General features: G+C 38.7%; 1 protein-coding gene across 6 annotated transcripts in view; it reads right to left on the bottom strand.

Annotated features, from left to right (window-relative positions):
• Positions 1 to 20,895, bottom strand: part of DAPK1 (death associated protein kinase 1) — an 89,644-nt gene that overhangs the window by 30,078 nt on the left and 38,671 nt on the right. For all 6 annotated transcript variants that reach the window (XM_035565241.2, XM_050716220.1, XM_050716221.1 and 3 more), the window contains 9 exons: positions 10,551 to 10,689; positions 7,908 to 8,037; positions 7,578 to 7,626; positions 7,421 to 7,447; positions 6,856 to 7,008; positions 6,659 to 6,704; positions 4,907 to 4,996; positions 3,573 to 3,665; positions 381 to 500 (listed from right to left, as the gene is read on the bottom strand). In XM_035565241.2, coding sequence (XP_035421134.2) covers positions 381 to 500; positions 3,573 to 3,665; positions 4,907 to 4,996; positions 6,659 to 6,704; positions 6,856 to 7,008; positions 7,421 to 7,447; positions 7,578 to 7,626; positions 7,908 to 8,037; positions 10,551 to 10,689 — 847 coding nt within the window. The remainder of the gene's footprint in view (positions 1 to 380; positions 501 to 3,572; positions 3,666 to 4,906; positions 4,997 to 6,658; positions 6,705 to 6,855; positions 7,009 to 7,420; positions 7,448 to 7,577; positions 7,627 to 7,907; positions 8,038 to 10,550; positions 10,690 to 20,895) is intronic.

The raw sequence follows: 20,895 nt of genomic DNA, 5'->3' as shown, positions 1-20,895 counted from the left end.
CAAATTAAGTTTCATCAGTCTGGTTCTTCATATATGTTCACCCATCTTCATCTGCTATAAGAAACAATTGCAAACAAAAGCAAAGGCTGATATCTAATATACCAGAGCTCTTTTCAGTAGATTAGATTAATACTTTTTCAAGGGCTTAGTATTTCAAAAACACATTTTGTGCTCCTTTTTTGAGGTAGTTTCTGAGGTAGTTTGAGAAGACTGTAAGCAGAACATATTAAAATTTCCCTTAAAGAAAGGCAGAGTAATTTCACATCCACTTGACATTTCTTTTTTATTTCAGGTGTTGTATTTCTATTACAGCCACATTACTCTATTCAACAGGGTGAGAGCTAGTCCCCCACCCACCTCAGCACAGACCCACACTCTACCTTGTTAGGTTGATTGACATCATAATTTGTCAGCGATCCCAGAAGGTGCTGTAATCCAGGAACATTGTCATCATTGATGGCATGAATAATAGCTTTCATCACAAAAGAATCTTCTTCATCCTTGTAATTAAAGAGAAAGAAGAAAAACTTAGCTTCAGGAAAAACAAGCCCTCTCCATCTCTACAGTTGCCAAGACACTGAAAAATTTTAAAAAGTAAAATTTAAAAAATCTTCAGCTGAAAGCTGAAGCATCTAGCTGAAAGGCACACACGCTGCTTGAAAACCCACACCAAAAACCCCCGTACCTCTTCTAACACAGTATTTCATCAATAGACCGATTATTCACTGAGATTCCAAGCAGGGTTTCTTTTACTAGATGTACTTTTTTCTTCCTCCTTGGACTTTCAAGAGATGCAACACTTGCATTAAGCAAAACCGACTACAAGCACGTATCCAAAGGGGAACGGTTAGAAACCTACTACAACACCTGAACACACAACCCTATGGCGCTGGATGGAATCCACCCAAGGGTGCTGAAGGAACTGGCAGAAGCGCCCACCAAGCCACTTACAATAATTTACCAGCAAGTCCTGGATAACCAGGAAGGTATCAGTTGACTGTGGGCTGGTGAATGTGATGCCTAGCTACAAGAAGGGCAGGAAGGAAGATCTAGGGAATTACAGGCCTGTCAGTCTGACCTGGGTCCCAAGGAAGGTAATGGAGCAGATCATCATGAATGTCATCACATGACACATACAGGACAACCAGGTGATCAGACCCAGTAAGCATGGGTTTATGAACCCATGCTTGACTAGCCTCATCTCCTTCTATGACAAGATGACTCACATAGTAGATGAGAAGGCTGTAAATTTTGTTTACTTGTACTTCAGCACGGCATTCGATACATTTTTCCATAGCCTTATCCTGGAGAAACTGGCTGCTCATGGCTTGTACAGATGTACACTAGCTAAAAATCTGGCTGCATGGCTGGGCCCAAATGGTCTTTGTGAATGGATTTAAATCCTGTTGGTGGCCAGTCACAAGTGGTGTTCCCTAGAGCTCAGTACTGGTGCCAATTTTGTTTAATATCTTTATCAATTATACTGAGTGCACCCTAAGTAAGTCTGCAGACGTGACTAAGTTAGGTGGGAGTGCTGTTCTTGGGTGTAGGAAGGCTCATCAGGGTGATCAGGATAGGCTGGATTAATGTGCCAAGGCCAAATGCATGACATGCAACAAGGCTAAGCGTCAGGTCTTGCACTTGGGTCATAACAACCCCATGCAATGCTACAGGCTTGGGGTAGAGTGGCTGGGAAGCCACCTAGCACGAAAGGACCAGGGGGAGCTGGCTGACAGCCAGCTGAACGTGAGCCAGCAGTGTGCCCAGGTGGCCAAGAAGGCCAATGGCATCCTGGCTTGTATCAGGAATAGTGTAGCCAGCAGGACCAGGGAGGTGATGGTTCCCCTGTGCTCGGCTCTGGTGAGGCCGCACCTCGAGTACTGCGTTCAGCCTTGGGCCCCTCACAACAAGAAGGACATCAAGGCCCTGGAGTGTGTCCAGAGAAGGGCTACAAAGCTGGTGAAGGGCCTGGAACACAAGTCCTATGAGGAGCAGCTGAGGGAAATGGGGTTGTTTAGTCTGGAGAAGAGCAGGCTGAGGGGCAATCTTACTGCTGTCTGTAACCACCTGAAAGGCAGCTTCAGTGAAGCTCTTTTCTCAGGTGACAAGTGATAGGATGCAAGGAAACAGACTTAAGTTGCACCAGGGGAGGTTTAGATTGCGTATCGGGAAGAATTTCTGCACAGAAGAGGTGGTGAGGCATTGGAACAAGCTGCCCAGGGAAGTGGTGGAGTCACCATCCCTGGAGATACTTGAGAGATGTGTGGATGTGGCGCCTAGGGACATAGTTTATTGGTGGACTTGTAGTGTTAGGTGGATCTTTTGATCTTAAAGGCCTTTTCCAACATAAATGGTTCTATGATTCTATGTGATAGAAACATAAAAAAAAAAGTGGTACACAAAAAAAATGCAGAATCAATCTTTCTGCTATCCATGGATATGCTGCAGGAGATGTACCTTTGACCTAGTTTTCATCTTTTCAAATAGACCAGGTAAGAATCTGGAACATAAATAATGAGCCTAGATTCCTTTGCAGACGTAACTATTTTTCATCCATGCACTAAAATGTCAGAGAAATGAAATTCACTGAGCCCAATATTTGAACCACTTAACTTCTCTCTCCTGAGGTTTCTGATTTTTAGAAAACTAATGTTACACTACAATTCCTTCTGCTCCAACACAGGTGTGAAATGATGATGTGGTGTTAAAAGGCATAGTGACAGGTGACAAGCTAGGGTGGGGGAGGCAGGGAAAGAGAATAGAATGTAGAAGCATAAAGATGGGAGGAGTAAAATGGAAAAAGAAGTGTGGGGTTACACAGGAGGGACACAGAAAAGATAACAGGAATAAAAAATGCGTTGCAGCATTTCTGAAGTTTGATCCTCTTAATGCAGAGAACAGATGAAGCTACCCAGCTCTAAACATGTTAACATACATACATACATAGCTGATCACAGGGAATTTGTGAAGCATGTATTGAAATCTGGAGAGTAAGCTAAATAAGAATGCTTTTGGATTTACAAGCATTTGTAATTTCAAAGCATACAACAATTGCTCCTGACTACTTAAATCCAGTAGACATATACAACGCCAGAGACTGAATACTGGCAAACTCTAAAATTTCATTCTTAAATAACTGCTTACTCTGATACTGCTGTCTAGCATTCATTGCATATATGGGGACTCTATAATTCTGAATACTCTGTTAAAAGAAATGCAGTACTGTTTAATGCTGCACAGTGCCATGAAAAAATCAGATGCAACCTTTTCACATTGTAATTGCTATAGTACTAAAATTCCTCCTGAACAAAACGTAAAAAACGAGATAAGTGAATTTCAGGCTCTGACTATCAGCTTCAATATGGTAATTAATAAATGACGCTTCAAGGCTTTTGACATGCAGAACATCAGACTACGGATAACTGACCTTTGTAGCTTTAAAATCTCCCTTTTCCTACAAACGAGTTCAATTAATCCTTCACATTTACAATTGTCCAATATTCTTATTAGAATAATTTCAGAAAATGTTTCAGATGTATTAAGACTTTCTAATAATGTAAATATTCACTTACCAGAGTATCATCACTTCTAGCGACACTCATATTACTTCTGGACAAGAAGGATCTTGATAATCTTTGGCACAAGGATATTAAGCGCACTGATTGCTTTTTAAAAAAAAGAAGAGAAAAGCTTCATTAAAAATGAAAGAATCAAAACAGAATGCTTATGATAGAATGCTGTTGCAAATATTTTAAAGGAAGACTGTCATATTTGCATCAGAGACAGGAGTTTGATTTTGACCTCTCCCCCATCTACTTTTTATATTGCATTTGAATATTCAATTTCATTTAGAATTTATAATGCAAATAGGCTAGTCATATACATGAGCAAAACTACATAGTATTTTTGGATTGCTATTATTTCACAAAGCTGTTCAAATACACAGCAAAACAGATTTGTATTACATCCTTTTGTTTACACTGAAAATATTTAAATGAATGGATTTTAAAGCACGTAAACACAGAAAACCTAAACTGAGCACAAAATAGCTGATACCATTCCTTTAAGTTTTTATTGTAATATGTTTTTAAGATACTCCTAGACCTACCATTTTATTCTAGGGAAGCAAATTAATATTTCAATTTCATAAATAACATAGAAGTTCACTTAACAGAGACACAAACTGGCAAAAGGAAACAAAAAGTACATACTTAGCTGGATATTTTGTGCTTTTGCTCGATGGCTTAGCACAATCATCCTATTTCCTGGCCTCTCTGGCAATCAATACAACTCCTTTTCTAATAATAAGGGCCTCTGTTGTCTCATATTTCACTCTACTCATGATAAACAATAGTCCTGTCCTTACTTAGTATCAGTGCTAACTCCCCAGTGTGTGTGTTGAAGAAGGAGCACTTTCAGCTAATATCTTGCCCCATTCTGGAAAGATTAAATGATGCTTTCTTGTAAACATGTTGGCAGTGTCAGAAGAAAAATCCTTTGCAAAAGAGACCAGTTTTCCCTTCCTACTCTGTTGGGTGTTGGCATACCTGGTAGGAATAATTAATTCTGTGAGGGCTGCTTAAACGATCTTTGATTTACTGGAATTACTGCCACAGTAACATGCATCTACACACAGGAGTGTCTTTTTTCTGCAAACAGTAGCAAGACAGATGATGACAGAACACAACTAGATGCATAAAACAAACACTCCACACAAACATTTGTATTCAGATCATTAACAAAGAAGTCTTCTCCCACATCACCATGCTCAAGCACCTAATTTATTCCAAATGACATAGGAATGGGTTCTTTCTTCCTTCTCCAGTCTCAAAGGCACTGATGGAGCAGGTAGGCACTACTGGATTTGTATGTCACCAGTACTCTGAAGATTTATTGAACGACTTACTTTCCATTTTCGTCGTGCTGCAAACCTTTTGAATTTCTCCATATTCACTGCAGATGCTTTTCTGCTAAGTGCTTGCTGGGTATCTTTAGGCTATGAGCAAAAGTAAAATAAAGGTGTGAAATACCCCATAATTACAACAACCAGAACTTTCATAAAGCATCTTCCTGTTGTCTTTCAATGACGACTTCCACTTACAATTACTTCATTATTACACTGTGATGATATTTCTATAATGTAAGTGCATATTTTAACATCCACAGCCTTGTGAGGCATGCAGATGACATTTCTTGAGAGAATGTCCTAAAGAAAATCTAGACCTAAGAACATTTCAAGCAATACTAATTTTTGTTGCTGTTGTTTTAAACAACAGCAACAAAAAGCCAACACCAGTAGAACATTTAGCTTTATCCTTAACCTCTCTCTGTGACAGAGGAATTGTATATAATTTCAAAGATACATCTTGTCTTCTAGGAAAATTTCCTGGCTGATTTTAAATACAGCCTTTGTTCCAGTCTCAATGTCATCAGCTGGACGCTGCTGGATTCAAAGAAAAATCATATCCCACCTATCTGTGCAGCAAGCTCTAAGGCTGCACCCTTTGAACTTTTTCATAGGCTAGCATGATGCACCAGTAACCCGTGAAGTATACCTAACTTAGCACTGCATGACTTAAAACTTGAATTCATTTTTATCAAGACATACAGGTAAAGGTAAGGAGGGGAAAATGGAAAAGAGGATATGAACAGTTGAGGGGGCAGGAGGGGAACATCTGGAAAATTAAGATTAAAAAGGAACATAACATGGTACAAAACAACAGATCTCGTTGCAGGAGTGGAAACCCTGGTTTCCACAAACTTAGACAGTGCTCGCTCTACTGGTTTAAAAATCACTTCAGCATGTCCCCATTTGCTTTACATCTGTACTCTTTAAGATTAACCCATGAAAAAGTCAGCAAAGCAGATGGTATCAGTACTTCTTCCAGTAAGATCTGTAGTTTGGCATATTGCTGTAGAAGCATCTGCTCTAGGATGCTGAATTGTGAACTGGAGTGGCAGTGGCATGGAAATTCTGCCTCTGGTTCTTTGGGACGTGGGAAGGGGTCTTAGTGCATCCCCAAGACTTGAGAAATCATTACCATTGTAGACATTTCCTATTCACAACCAGAACAGGATGTGGAATTGAAAAAAAAAAGTGACATGTATTACTGCACACTTCAAGAAGATCGATAGGTCCCATTTTCTCCCCACTCAGCCTAGAAACACTGCAACAGCTTGACCCAAACCAACCTCTGGAACACTCAAAGTGGACCACTGCCCCACATCAACTGTTGTCTTCAGACTAAAGGGGGAGGAAGGACAGAAGGAAGATGGCCCTTTTACACCTAATCTAAATAAGGAGATTAGAAGATGACAAATGGACTGGATTCAGAGAATGTATTTTTGTCAGTATAATGCTCTCTGAACATTAGCTTCTCCGCTTGAGGATGATTTTTATCTTAATAATAGACTGCCATGCTTGCCTATTGCGAACTTACACAGAGGGTATCTTAATGAGGTCCACATATTAGACAGCTTTCCAAAGCAGTAGGATATATTTATATATATATATTATATATATTTATTTATATTTATATATATTTAACAATTATGCCAATTTTCCTTCTGAAGACTTTGTTAACTTAAAAAGTGGAAGTGGAATATGAAATGAAGAATGATTAAAAACAGAACAACAGAGAGTGAATCACATGCTAACCTTGATCCAAGGATGCAGCAAACTATCTTGAATAGTCATTCTCTTCCTTTAATAGGAGAAAAGATAGAAGTGTTTCAGGTAGTTTAAAATACATAATACTATATATTTATTAAACTAACATTGTGAAATATAATGTAATTTGAAATACTAGAGATGTTTCAGGCTGCAACAGCACATACACAAGAGGAACAACTCACTTTGGATCCTTAACTAGAAGTCTTCGTATAAAATCTTTAGCTAGGGCACTGGTATTACTGAAGAATTCTTCTTCAAACTCGTAATTCACAGCAGACACATTTGCTAATGTTTCCTGCTTGGTTTCTCCAAGAAACGGTGATGCACCACTTAGACTGCAGAAAGACAGAACATTCCTCACATTACACGTTGAAACACTGCTGTTTCAACCCTCTCAGATCAAACAACAGCAGAAAGTGAACATTTTTTTTCTTGCTTTAAGACTGCAAATGTATTTTCAGAAGATTTGATCCAACAGGGCAAAAAGCTTTTCTGCAATTTCAGAGAATATTGATTAAGATAAAGACCCACTGTGGAATGATACCTACAGATCTGATGGCAGCTTCCCATGCTATCTCAGTGCTGACTAATGGCCATTCTAATCAATAACTCTACTACTGCTTTTATGATCATTCAACTTGAAACATCCCGCGCTACCAAAATGGCTTGAGTTGTATAGACACCACCAAAAACCCCCAAATAAAAAACTAGCACTTCTAAGAACAGACCACAGACTTTGGTACTTACAGAATGTAAGTTATTACACCAATGCTCCTGGAGTGAAAAGAAAAAAAAAAAGGGGGGGGGGGGAGAGAGAAACGGAGGGAGAGAGAAAAGGAAAAAAATAAGGTTAGAACGTAAAAATAATAATGAGATTTATTTCAAATAAGATCCAGTAACTCACCACATGTCAGCTTCAAGACCAAGAGGTTCATAATTTACTATTTCAGGAGCTAAAGGAGAAAATAGGTAGATCAGCATATAGTCAATGAACAGATCCATTTCACTCCGAGCCTATATATGTTAGAGATAATAAGCTAAGATGCTGATAGATAAAAATACCTTTAATGAAAATCCAAGTCAGGACTGAATGCTACCAATTGCTTAGTTAAATTTCAAAATGTCACGAAGTACACACAAATTACATAATCTGTAACTTGGCCAAACCAAGATCAGCCAACATTTACCGTTTCATAGATTGAGAAAGAATAGTTTGAAGAAACAATTTTCTCACCAACAAACTCCGGCGTCCCAAAGATATTCTTGAATTCATTTCCAAAGTCAATTTTGTGTGCTAAACCAAAGTCAATAATCTTGATTCGAGGCTTTGGTACATTCCTGTCCAACAACATTATGTTTTCAGGCTTTGAGAAGGAGGAATGGAGAGAGAAAAAGATTATACATAGGTACAACACATCTGATACATACTAGCACTTTTCAACACTGAGCACTTCTCATTTCTGCTTTCAGTCTCTTGAAATGTGTTGTCAGCAGAAAATTCCTGCCTTTTCCTATCAACATCTAACATATCCTAAAAATTAACTATAGGAAATCAGGATTCCGTGTTTATTGCAGACTGGTGTGATTTCCACAGGGATAAGATTTTACCTCTTGTGGATACAACAGTTGCAGTTTTCATTTGTACAGACCCAAGTGAAACATATTGTCTACAGTAAAGATCACAACACCTGTCCTAGGGAGCATGTAGTAGTAGTGCTGGGAGCATGGAGGAAGCAAAGTTGCAAAACTAGTATTTGGTTAACATTAATCAAATACTAGGTTAACATTACTCCCTGGAAGAGATTTCTTTCACAGAGATCTCCTACACAGTATTCGTTGTAGAGATTTATACTGTGCTGTGTTTTGGATTTTGGTGAAAATAATGCTGACAAAACAGCGATGTTTTAGTTGTTGAAGAACAGTGATTGCACTGAGTCAAGGAGTTTTCAAGCTTTTTATATTGCCCTGCCAGCAAGGAGGCTGGGGGTGCACAAGGAGCTGGGAGGGGATGCAGCCTGAACAACAGGCCCAGGCTGACCAGATGAATATTCAATACCCCACAGCATCAAGCTGAACAATGAAACTGTGGGAACCAAGGAGGAAGGGGGCAACATGTTCAGATGGCGCTTGTCTTCCCAAGAAACCATTATACACGTTGAGCCCTGCTTTGCTGGAAGTGGCTGAACACCTGCCTGCCAGTGGGAAGCAGCAAATGGATTCCTTGTCTGGCTTTGCTTGTATACTCGGTTTTTGCTCTACCTAGTAAACTGTCTTTATCTCAACCCATGAGTTCTTGATTTTTCACCTTTCCATCTCTCTCCCCTATCCCACCTGGGGAGAGCGAGTGAGTGGCTGTGCTGTACTTAGGTGTCTGATGGGGCTGAATCACAGCAGGTGACAAGCAGTAGGATGCTAGGAAACAGTCTCAAGTTGCACCAAGGGAAGTTTAGCTTGGATATTAGGAAGAATGTCTTAAAGGAGAGAGTGGTCAGGCATTGGAACGGGCTGCACAGGGAAGTGGTGGATTCGCCTCCCTGGAAGCAAATTAAATAAAGAGATGTGTGGATGTGGCACTAAGGGACATGGTTCAGTGATGAGGATTGGTAGGTCAGGTTGATGGTTGGACCTGGTGATCTTGAAGGTCTTTTCCAGTCTAAATGATTCCATGATTCTATAAGCTGGCATGCCCTTCAGAGCTCTTGGATCTACATCCATACTGTTCACACTGTAAAAAAGTGCTTCTGGAGCCATGAATAACAGCTCTTTCTCATCACCCTTCTTTTACCTCTCTTCCTCAATCACAGGGGCTGATATGTAGGTGATTGTGATGGTAAACCACATGCAAAATGAATTTCCTTCTCTTTCCCTTGTTACATATCGCTTGCATAATTTTATTGCTCTTGCTTATACCTTAATCCACATATTCTTAGTATCAGGTGAAAGGATGTTTTGCTTTACTGCAAACATATTGGCAAATTTTTTAAATATTAGGTTGTAAGACATTGAAGGAATATACTTAGTAGATTCATAACTCTCTTACTGTTATACAAAGAAAAAAATATATTGCTGTGGGTTATGAGTATGAGACTGGAAAAGATATGCCTACATTGAAAAAAATCCCTTTCTTTCTCATCACCAGAATATAGCAATCCCTTTCAGAAATGTATTGCACTATAATAATTATGCCTCCTTTTCCTATTACAGACGTAGCTGCCAACTTCAGCAGACCTCAGGAAACATTCAGCTGCCTATCTATCAAAAAATCTTACATAGGAAAACATACTTAAATTGAAACATTAAAAAGCAATAACTGCGTTTAGATATAAAAGATCTCTTTTCACTACCCACAGGATGCAGTTGACAGTATTTCTTAAAAAAAAACCCTAACAATTACAACCAGCCAACCTTCCACCCATCCAGAAGAAAATAATCTATCTGCTCTACAAGAATCTTTGTACTCTATCCTATAGTGTTTTCATTTAGTACCTATAAGTAACATTCACATAAACATACAATGTATGTAACAGCAAAAAGAAGAAATTTGATGAAAGGCATCCTGGTCAGGATGTTTTAACCAGATTCCATTCACATTCCACAAAATCATAATCATAATCTTTATTTCAAAATTGCTTCCTCAGAATGGTTTCATTTTTATAGAAGTTGCCATTTTCCAAGAAGAATCTTATATTAAAAACAGATGGGATCTTTTTACGGTTCAGTAATTTCTTTTCAATGGCTGAGCTTTTCCCTGTCTACATAAGTTAGCAAAACAAAACTACAGCCAAGATCTGCATGATGGCAGTTTTCTGGCTCGTGTTACAAAAGACTTTAATGGATGTTGCTTGCAGTTGTATGCATTCTTATCTGCTTAACATACCTTTAGATCAAAGTGGGCAATTTGCAGAGAATGTAGATACTGAACTCCATTAAGTATTTGTTTGAGAAATTCTGTGGCTTCCTCCTCCGTGAGAGACTCTTTTTCAGCTAAGAAGTCGAACAGCTCTCCACCTGCAACACTTGGAGAGCAGCAACAGAATTAGTGACAAGCATGTTTTAACCTATGGGGTCGATTTACCTTAACAATTCTCAGACAACCTTGGAAAACAGTCAGAAGCTTTACAAGTTGTCAATATGAAAACAGAAGGCGGAAAACAATTCAATACTTGAAATAGTAATTACCCCTCCTCCCCACGAACAAGAAAGACTACAGTAAAACCAGCTATTTTCAAACACAGAGAAGTTGAAACATACATACATATATACATAGTTATCTGTATCTAAATTTAAATGATGTAAAACCCACGTACTCTATGTACATTTAAAAGAATAAAACTGAATTTGTAGTTAAATATACTCAAAACATGCTAATATAACTGAACAGAAAATAAAATATGACTTGGCTCATACACAAGTATAACAGGCTTTGTTTGTTTTCTTATTGGAAAATATAAATTCAAAGTTTACTTTCAAATAGTTACTAGCAGCTATCTTACTATCATTTTTCTTAAATTATTTTTTACATTTAATTTAAAGAGAAAACAAAAACAAAACCTCCCCAAACTATTCAACCCTTTGAAAACATACTGTCTTGTCTTAAACAGTGCATTACATTGCACACATTAAGTTGTGCTCAAACATTACCACACCTTCCCTAACAAGGAAAAGCCACTACTGCTCTTAAGACTATTTCCTGCAATCCATTTAGCCGTGCAGGAAGAAAGAGAGGTAAGAACTGAGGAGGGTACGTAAGCACGTCAATACTTTTTTGCATCCGCGGGAGAGAAATAAACTGAAGATGACCCTTTTCTCAGCTCACTTAGCAGTCTGGCAGGAGTGATGATAATTGTCAGCAGAAAAACAGATACAGAATTAAGTGAATAGGAAACAGGATCCACAACTTCTCTAAAAAAAACAACAAAGCTCCTTTCAGTTTAAGGCCACCTACTGGGATGACTGGCCACTCTGGCAACTAGTTTTTCCAGGTTACAAAACAGCACTATTACACACGAAGGTGTTAAGAGACTGCAAAGATGGTCATACTATTCCCCGTATTTTATACGATATTGATATTTTTAAAAAATTATCAGAAAGTACAACCTAACTTATGGTGCCTTTCAGCAGGGAAAAAACAATCTGTTCACAATTTAAAGATCTGCTTATGAAAAATAATGGGATTAACATATAACAATAGCTAAACAGTCTGAGCAAGTTTCTGGAAATACATTTGACTTGCTTTATCATGTCTACTTTTCAAGAGACTTAATCTGCATTATTGTAATGCAAATTGCATGGAAAGTGCATTTTAATGAGTTCTTGGAGCCTTCACTGAGCCGCCTAGAAGATAATCAGAGTATTGTTTTGGGTATTGTTTATGGTGTTGTAATATTTTCTTCATGAAAGTAATTATTAAAATGAAGTGTCATTAAATGCAAGAATTACAGACTGGAAGGGAGAGAGGTCATTTTAATAATCTTTTTTGTTTTAGAAACATGAAAATGGAATTCCTGCAGATTAAATACAGTTCATTATCTTACACAGGCTGGTCAGAAAGATATTACAAATGGCTGTGCAGGCATATTTCCTCGTTCTTTGCTTCTCTCTGAGAAAGGCAAAAGGCTTTCAGGCTAAGGTATGCACTTCTCCACTGTGCTTCCTGATGACAAACAGAGGCCTGGATGGTGACGCAGTGCTGGCATTTCTCTTCATTTCCAGTTATTAGGCCAAAGCACCTACACATCACACAAAACTCATCTGAGTGGATGCCTGCTGCAGCTGCCCCAAGGATGTTAGCTGGAATACGCTCATGCCATGCAGTGAAGGCAGACTCACAGGGGCTACCATTCAAGCTGGTGAGCAGCTATGTCAGCAGTCGCAGCAGAACAGCACCTTAACACACTCTGGTTCGGCACGGGAGTGACTGTCACGCAGTAAGCTGGCAGAGCCAAACCCTCAGGTGAGGAAGAAATCGAGGCTGCAACAAGCACACTGTTATTTGGTGTACTTTTCATGTAGATCAGCCTCCTTGTGAAACAGTGTAAGTGGCTGCTTAAGCAGCTATCACAGCTGCTGTACACATACTCAAATCATGCATTTTCAGCAGTGTTTACTTGCAAGATCGTGCTTCCCACTTCAGAGTCTAAAGCAGGCTATCCAAGTGCCACACAGGTATGTATCTGTTCTAAGGCTGTTCCCTCTTGCACTTATTTCTGTTGGCATTTCAAAGATACTTGGTGTCTGCGAAACTTGCTAGTCATCCACACGAACACTAGCACTCATAACAAATTTCTTTCAGCTCTGAAAGACAAGATTTAATTTAACACTCAGAGTTTAGTCATTTTTGAGACACAGTTGTGTTTGTTAGGTATTACTGAAAAATGGAAAAAGCCTTCCTATCCTCAGCTTCTTCTTAACTGCAATTGTTCTGTTTTGGGGATTTTCACATCCTGAAAGTTTAGACCACATGAAATTACAAGTTTAACATACACTGTTTCTTGCGTGTCTCAAAGATGTCACATTTACGAATAGCTAACTGCATGGGATCACATACATGTGCTGCTGAGTACGATCATCCTGTCTTTGCCAAAGGTCTTAGAATAATGTGAAATAAAACACTACCTATATTTTGCAGGCAATATAGCTAGTGCTTGCAAATCTAGAAACAAAGATCTAAAGAAGATATGTTAAAATATTTTCTTTAAATTGGGAGCTAAATAGCAGGACTGGTAGATTTTTCCAAAGCATCATGTGCTTTTTTGTGCTTAACTGTTTTTTTCTGCAATGCTTCCTCAAGCAATATCCGAATGAGGAGGGACAAGTTCTAACACACTCAAAGCACTGATCCTGAGCCAGCTGTAGCTCTGATCTGAGGGACTGCAGCGCACCCCTGCACATGATGCACCTTATCTGAAAATGCCTGGAGTGAAATCAATCCCATGTGCTTTCAACTCACAGACTAGGCCATTATAACTTTTTCTGTTGGTAATTTCTCAGCTGCTGGGAGTGAGCACAGTACCTCAGGTTCTTCCCTTTGAGAGCTGTGATGGTAGGTAAGCACAGTGCCCAGACAGCTTTCCAGAACAAGTAAAGCTAAATTTTACTGGTAGGGACATAAAGCACAAGAGAAACAGGGTTATACAACAATAGTGACTAAAATGCTAAACAAGACAATCTAGAAACTCAGAAAAGGCCAGCTTCCCAGGAAGCCTCCATGGACTCTGTGCTTACTTGTTCCCTTAAATAAACTCACATCCCTATGAGAGCTTAATAAGGCAGGTATTGTTTCTTAGCTTCCTTTTAATGCTTATCAGAAAACTGCTTATTCTGCTACCTTCCTGCTGACTCTGGTTAGGTCTAATATTAAACTACATCACCACAGGAATACAGGAAAACACTGTACTGGTGCAAGGTAATCGCTTTAAAACAAGTCACAGAGTGTTAGTGCAGGTCCACACTCAACATCCCTTACAAGCTAAGTTTCCATTCTGCAATTTATTCACTGGATCACAGTTCTTTTGATCTATCAGCAGAGTCTGTTTTCACAGATTTTATAGCTAGATTATATACCTAGACTCACTAGATAATCTTGAGTGGTCTTCCAAAAACTACAGACTAAGAAACTGCTTAAAACAAGCCAGTAGAAGACACTGGTTGTATAATATATAATACACTTCAGTTTTCATGAATCTGACGCCATTAGTTTTTAAAGTCTAGTACTTCAGCCAGGATAATGTAGTCCCATACTAAATAAACACAGTATATTTTATTATCCTGTGCTCAGCTTCAGATGTGAAACTGCAAGCCAGAATTTTAACAACAAAAACCCCTTCCTGCACAGAATACCTGCACATAGCTCTATCCCACGCACAGCAGCAGTCTCAGGCTGAAGGAGAAGGGGGAGACTTTTCCGTATCTCAACGCCTAAGACCAATCTTTATAAATTTCAGCTTCTCCCAAGAAGTACGCTGAATTCACCTCTATTACAGTGCTCCAGGATTTCTTCTACTTTACCAGAAACAGGTTAGGTTTGAGGTCGCCTGTATGAACGTCCTGTTTAAATCTGGCTGAAACTAGATGACTGCACAGGTTTCCCTGCAGCCAGAGAATTGCACAACCCAGCTTCCAGCTTGCCTGTATGACCCTACCTACTCAGCGATCCACACAGCAGCACCTAAATGACTGCTGCCAACCACGGACTGGCTGAGACCTCCTTCCCCCAGGGAGCAGAGGCAATGGGCTCGCTAAGCGCAAGGGTTTCCTCCGGCAGAGCACTTCAGAGGAATTGTACGTGTCTCCTTGGGAAGGGCACAGCTTTCTCTGTGCACTTTCTCTGTTAGCTGGTAGGAATTACAGACAGCTTTCTGAGCAATTCATCTGTGCATTGGCACAACTCTGATCTGCAAGCTACTAACAAGTAATGGGTGAGCAACAAGCCATACCCCTTCATATTAAAAGAGGAACTTGACTAAAGTCAAGTCACATCTGAATTCTGTTACGGCTGCAAAACCTTTATGCTCACCGGCACATAATGGTCTCCTTTGAAGCATTAACTCCTCAATGTTCCTGTATAAAACTTTTCTGTTTACCTTTAAACTGGAAACACTCTGCAGTTTAAAAAAAAAAAAAAGAGGTTGTTCATGTCCTTGGCTCAATATGATAAACATTTGTGATTGACGGAGGTCACATCTTAATCCTAAGGGGCAGGTTTTATTATTCAGTATGCTGTAACACAAAGCCCTAAGAGCAGAGTAAATCTAGTTTCACTGTTGTATTGTGACTTCAGTTGATACTGTTTCTGAACAGCAGAGCACACTTTTAGAAAAGGAACAACCCTGCACAGGAAAATATATTGTATAATCATTTCCATTAAGAGCAAAGCTGTTATGTTCTGCCTCCCTGATATTACTAGGTAGAGATGCTAGCTTTCCTGAACTGGTGCAAGTGAAACAACGCCTCAGGTCAACCACATTCTCATAAAACACAGCAGTGGTAGATGCAATTCCTAGACTTCTCAAAGGAAGGCTGGCAGATGCCTTTGCCGCCCACATATTTCCCTCCGGGAAAGAAAATACAAGGCACCTGTGGAAAAAGGATTTCTGGATAGCGCTTTTGCAAGTCGTCAGGCTTCCTCAACTATGAAATACAACTAAGCACAAGATCTTGGAGGAAGTCATTATGGGAACCTACACAGAACCAGTTAACCTTCATAGTCAGCGTGGCCACCTCATAACGACTCAGTCACATGCTGTGTTGATCCCGTTGCTCAGTATAATATTGCCTAAACGACAATTAATGATTATCTAAGGATTTCTCATGAAGCTAAAAGGAAAAAAAAAAAAAAGCAAAACCCAAAATCCTAAGCAAAAACTGCTTGTTTTAAACAACTTAATCTAGTTAACTTCAAGCTTACAAGGTTTAATCAACCTTGCTTACATTTCCAAACAACGTAAAGTAAGAAAGTTAAAATTCAGAACCAGTTTATTCCAATTTTTAAAGCAGAATCCATTTAATAAGTTACCTGAATTATTTTCCATTATAGGGTATAAGCGCTCTTCTCTAATCCAAAAATTCTGTCAACTTGCAGAAGAAATGTTTTCTGCTATGGATTCTGTGGTCAGATGTCTCTTGTATGAATCCTTGCATATTTCAAAATTTCAGCCCAAGACGAGAGTGAAATATTTCTACTCCTGTGAGAAACTAAGTTGTGTTTTTGCAGTAGAGAACTAATTTTCTCTATTCAGAGGTAGCTGTGTAGTTATAACAAGAAGAAATGCTAAGTAGGTCAGTGGACAGTAGAAGGCCTCACTCTTCCAAAATAAGGTGGAAGCTTGAGAAAAACAGGATGAGCAGTGTGGGAACAGTAAAATAAAGATCACAAGTTCTCAAAACATAAGAAAGGAAAAAAGGGAAAAAGGAGAAATTAAAGGGTTGAAGAAAAAAATTGTACGTATATGGTATAGAGGAGCGTTGAGTAGCTTGTGAACCTGTAGTACTCAGCCAATGAGGAAACAGGGGAGGTGATCAGGTGTCGGGTAATAGGCAATAAAAGGTTATGATTTGCTTACTATAATGAGCTCCTAATTGGCAGGGCGCCCGCCATTGCAATTGCAAATAAAATAGCTTCATAGAAGATCCTGTCTGAAGAAAATTACTTGAGATTTTTCTCACACTCCCACTTAAGGTTTTATCCACTTAATTTAACAGCTTATAAGAACCATGCAGTTGCCAAGACACTCCTCTGAAGTAAAAAGTGTACCAAATATTTTTAAAGAGCAATGCAGGGCTGCATTATTTATTTATTTATTTAATCCTACACACTTGACAACATCATACCTAGTTTTTCTATACCTAGCTAACGGAAAAAACAAGGCATGTTACTGCATCACTCCTCCTCCTCATTTTCATTTGTCCAGCCCATACTGGAAAGACCAACAGTTGTGAAATCCTCTCTTGCGTGCCTGAATTCTTCCGGTATATTGAACAAGAAGCTTTGGCCTCAGAATGGCTAGTCAGAAGAACACAAGCACCAAAACGCAGATGAGTAGTTAAACAGTTAACTTCTACTAAGAGGGAGACCCAAAAACTCCTGTGTGTCCTTCTGCACCCAAACACAGCTGGTACTTTGGTTTTAGTCACCTGAACTCCATAAGCACCAGTCTGGTTACCATGCACGGTTACCAACATCCTGGCCCCGCTGAGTGCGTTAGTATTTTCACCCTGCCCACGACATCCAAATTTCATACACAACACATTAATGTAGTGGGCAAGATTACCATGTGCTCGGGTCATTGGATGCAGAGCCCAGGAGCCAACTGCACTCCCTGTGAGATGTGTTCAATGTGTTAAGAGTTGTATTTACTTCAGCTTCTTTCCTTGTAGCTCCGTGAAGCCTTTACTCCTAGGTTTCTAAACATACATTGTGGATCTACTTGAGGGCCTGTAATTCAGGATTTTGAAGTCAAAAGGTGGCACAATATCTAGAAACCTGTGCTGCTGAGCTTGCTTACCTGCTGCTATTCCCGGTAAACACCAAAGACTCCTCCTCTGAAAAGCTAGTACAAGGCCAGTCCAGTCAAGAACAACTTTGTGACAAGTTACAGGTAAAATTAACAAAAATTTCAGAGATTTTGGTCAAAACACAAAGAAGCTCCATGCTGGCATCAAGTCTCACAAGAAGTCAAGCTATTGACTTCTAAATATAGTAAGTTAACTTACCAACAAGATAGAAGAGGAATTTACAGAGCTTGTTGTTATTTGTTCTTATTTATTCTTCAACGAGCAACTCAAGACATCATTACAATTCTACATATGGATCTACCACCCTCTCCTCCTTGCTCTCTTATGCGTTGGTTAATATTATGGAGGTGCCAAGAAGGTGGCAGCTCTCTCTGAGACCTGGGATATGGAGGACTAAATTCTAACGTAAGTATACAAAACTAACTTTAGAAAACCATGAGCCTGAATACTTAATGTTCAGTCACTTTCAAGTTAATATGATTCCCTTCTTTCTGAAACGAGACTTTCACAGCATTATTCTCTTTTTCCAAATTTTAAAAACAGAAATTCATCGTTCCAAAATCTGCTGCAAGAGTTCATGCTGCCTTAAATTAAGATTTCTAATTCAGATATGAAGACACTTCTTTGGCAGATAAAAGCATTAACAGAAAATTCTACCCACAGCTTTCCAGTGAAAAGAATCAGCTATTGCTATCAAGCTGCTTTGAAGGGTGAGGCCATCTGCATTATTTTTCACCATTATTTTTCAACAACTGCCATACAGGATTTAGGATAAAGGTACTTATTCCCTGCAGCTGCAGCCAGAAACCTCTATGAAGTACAACATAGTGAGTGTATTTTGTAGATCTGTTGTCTAAATGAAATCATAGTAAAGTGGAAGGAAAAACAAAATAGAAGACAGAGATTATCCATTAAAGGTTACCAGCAGGCCAGTGAAAAGGGAACCACGTAGGTGCAAAATGTGATTGAGGAAAGAAAATAATTATTACTGTGCAACAGAGGTCTGTGGTTTCTACAGTCTGCGAAATCTGCTAAGAAGATGGCTTCAGTGGAGCTTACTGGAAAATAGCATAGTACTGCTAAAATACAAAAATACAAAAGAGACTAGTTGGTCGAGTGATGTAGCTGGATAGAAATAAGTATGATTAAAGTTGGACAAATTCAATTTTTTGTGTAGTAAAAAAAAAGCAGATAGCTATTACAATTTTAAGTTAAATGAGGAAGAGACAGTGTTTTCCAGTTCATACATAACATGCACAAGCATTCCTTGCAACATGACAGAAGAGCCCGGAGAGTATGAATTTTGAAGGTTACTTCCAAATCAAGAGCACACTTGCCAGTATATCAGTCTAGAAATGTGAAAACATACCTGCTTCCTCTAAATTTACCAAGAGACAGAAATATAGTAAGGGTCTTCAAGCACCTTTCATATTTGTGTATGATTGCTGACTCCTTTAAGGAAGCATTTGATTTAAAGTTTCAGAAATTAAATATCCCACAAATTTTTACAGGTCAGTTTCCTGACACAAGGTACTTAAGAGAAAAAGCTCCAAACATCAGCATGGATTAAGCTTCTGATATTTTGTTTTGCACTCAGTGTTGCAAGGACATTTCCACTGCAATAATTAATGATGGCCCACATATTTCTGCACTCAAATTGCTAACAAATACTTTGTTGGCTGATGTAATATTTGCAGTGAGGGAATGCAGTGAAAACTTCTACAGCCAGTTACTCCTTAGAAACAGCTGATGAATAATGCTGAAAAACGCTTAAAAGGCTACACACAACCCTGCAAACCTTTTGCTGAATTGGGAGACAAAAATCAATAGTGAACAGGCAGCAGACACACCATCCTGAGACTTGTGTGTTAACATCAATTGACAGGCACTAAAAGGACAGCTGCGGTAGCATGCCTTCTGTGGACTGCAGGTTCTATGTAGCAGAGAAACCAGAGACTTTTTTCCTCATCACTGCTCATGTTATTACACTTGCTTATTAATAACAAACCAGTGCTTCTTCTGGATTTTCATTTTGTTATGAGCTTTTCGTAGCTGGAACACAATTTTAGTTTCACTCCTTATCTAGAAAAGTAAGTCACGTGAAATCCTGTTTATTTGTGGTATGCTCTCTCTTCTTAAAGTCATACATTAATATACGCTCCAGGAAAAAAAATATGCTTTTTTCAAATGAATTTACTTATAGAAGAAAATACTTACTCAAACTATATTCTATTCAATAGGGAAAATTTTCACTTGGGAGGGATTCTGAGGAAAGCAAAATGGGTTATTTAATGAGATTTCAGTTTGATTTTTGCTTTGTTTAAAAATGTTCTGTAAGAACTAAGAAGGTAAGGGGAGTAGGTCCCTGGGCAAAATGTGAATATTAGAACATTAGAAAAAAATGATTACATACTTAAGTATCTGAACATATGATTAAAATGACAATCCTTTTGCCTTTTAAATAGCTTTACATAATATCATAGTGATTTTGAGAATAATTAAAAATGGTCTTTACAGCAATTAGTATATTCAGTTTATAAAGGGATCGCTAACATGTCATCTTTTCCTCTCTGACCCTTTAATTAAAGATGTTACCTTTGTGATACCAAAGTAGCACTTCAACTTAAAAGATTCATGTGGCAGTTTTGAAAAGTGGAAAAAACCATCTTTGACACTATATTGGGATTATTAACTTGGCAAAATGATTAGCTAAACTGCTATACAAATAGTCTGTTGTGCTTCACACTATCAATTTTATGAAATATTAACACACGTTGGATGCAAAATCTGCTTCCATTCAATAAAAGTCAATGGGTGTACACAGACACACACAGCAATCTTGCTGCCAATGGAGCTCCTATTGCATGAAAAGAAGAGGGAGACAGGAACAGTTCCATTCATCCTACCACTGTTTGCAGTTACTGAATTTTCTTCAGAGCTCTTAAGTCCAGTCACTCTCTTGATTTCATGTGGACAGATTAGATTACAGAGCAGAAAGAAAGCACTGCAGTAGCAGCACTGTAATAACAGGTTATGAGTAGGAAGAATATGAGAGCAAATATAAATGGGGAGCAGAAGAATCAAACTAATTTTGTGGTATATTCATGACACACTCAAAGAGTTTTGAACAAAAATCAGAAGCAGTAGATCTGACATGAATTACGAAGAGGTTTTACTTTATACTATTCATCTTTTTAAGAAATACTTAT

Source organism: Cygnus atratus, chromosome Z (assembly GCF_013377495.2).
Source record: "Cygnus atratus isolate AKBS03 ecotype Queensland, Australia chromosome Z, CAtr_DNAZoo_HiC_assembly, whole genome shotgun sequence".
Taxonomy (NCBI): Eukaryota; Metazoa; Chordata; class Aves; order Anseriformes; family Anatidae; genus Cygnus; species Cygnus atratus.
Note: the sequence above shows the minus strand (reverse complement) of the source record. Positions and strands in the feature narration are given on the sequence as shown.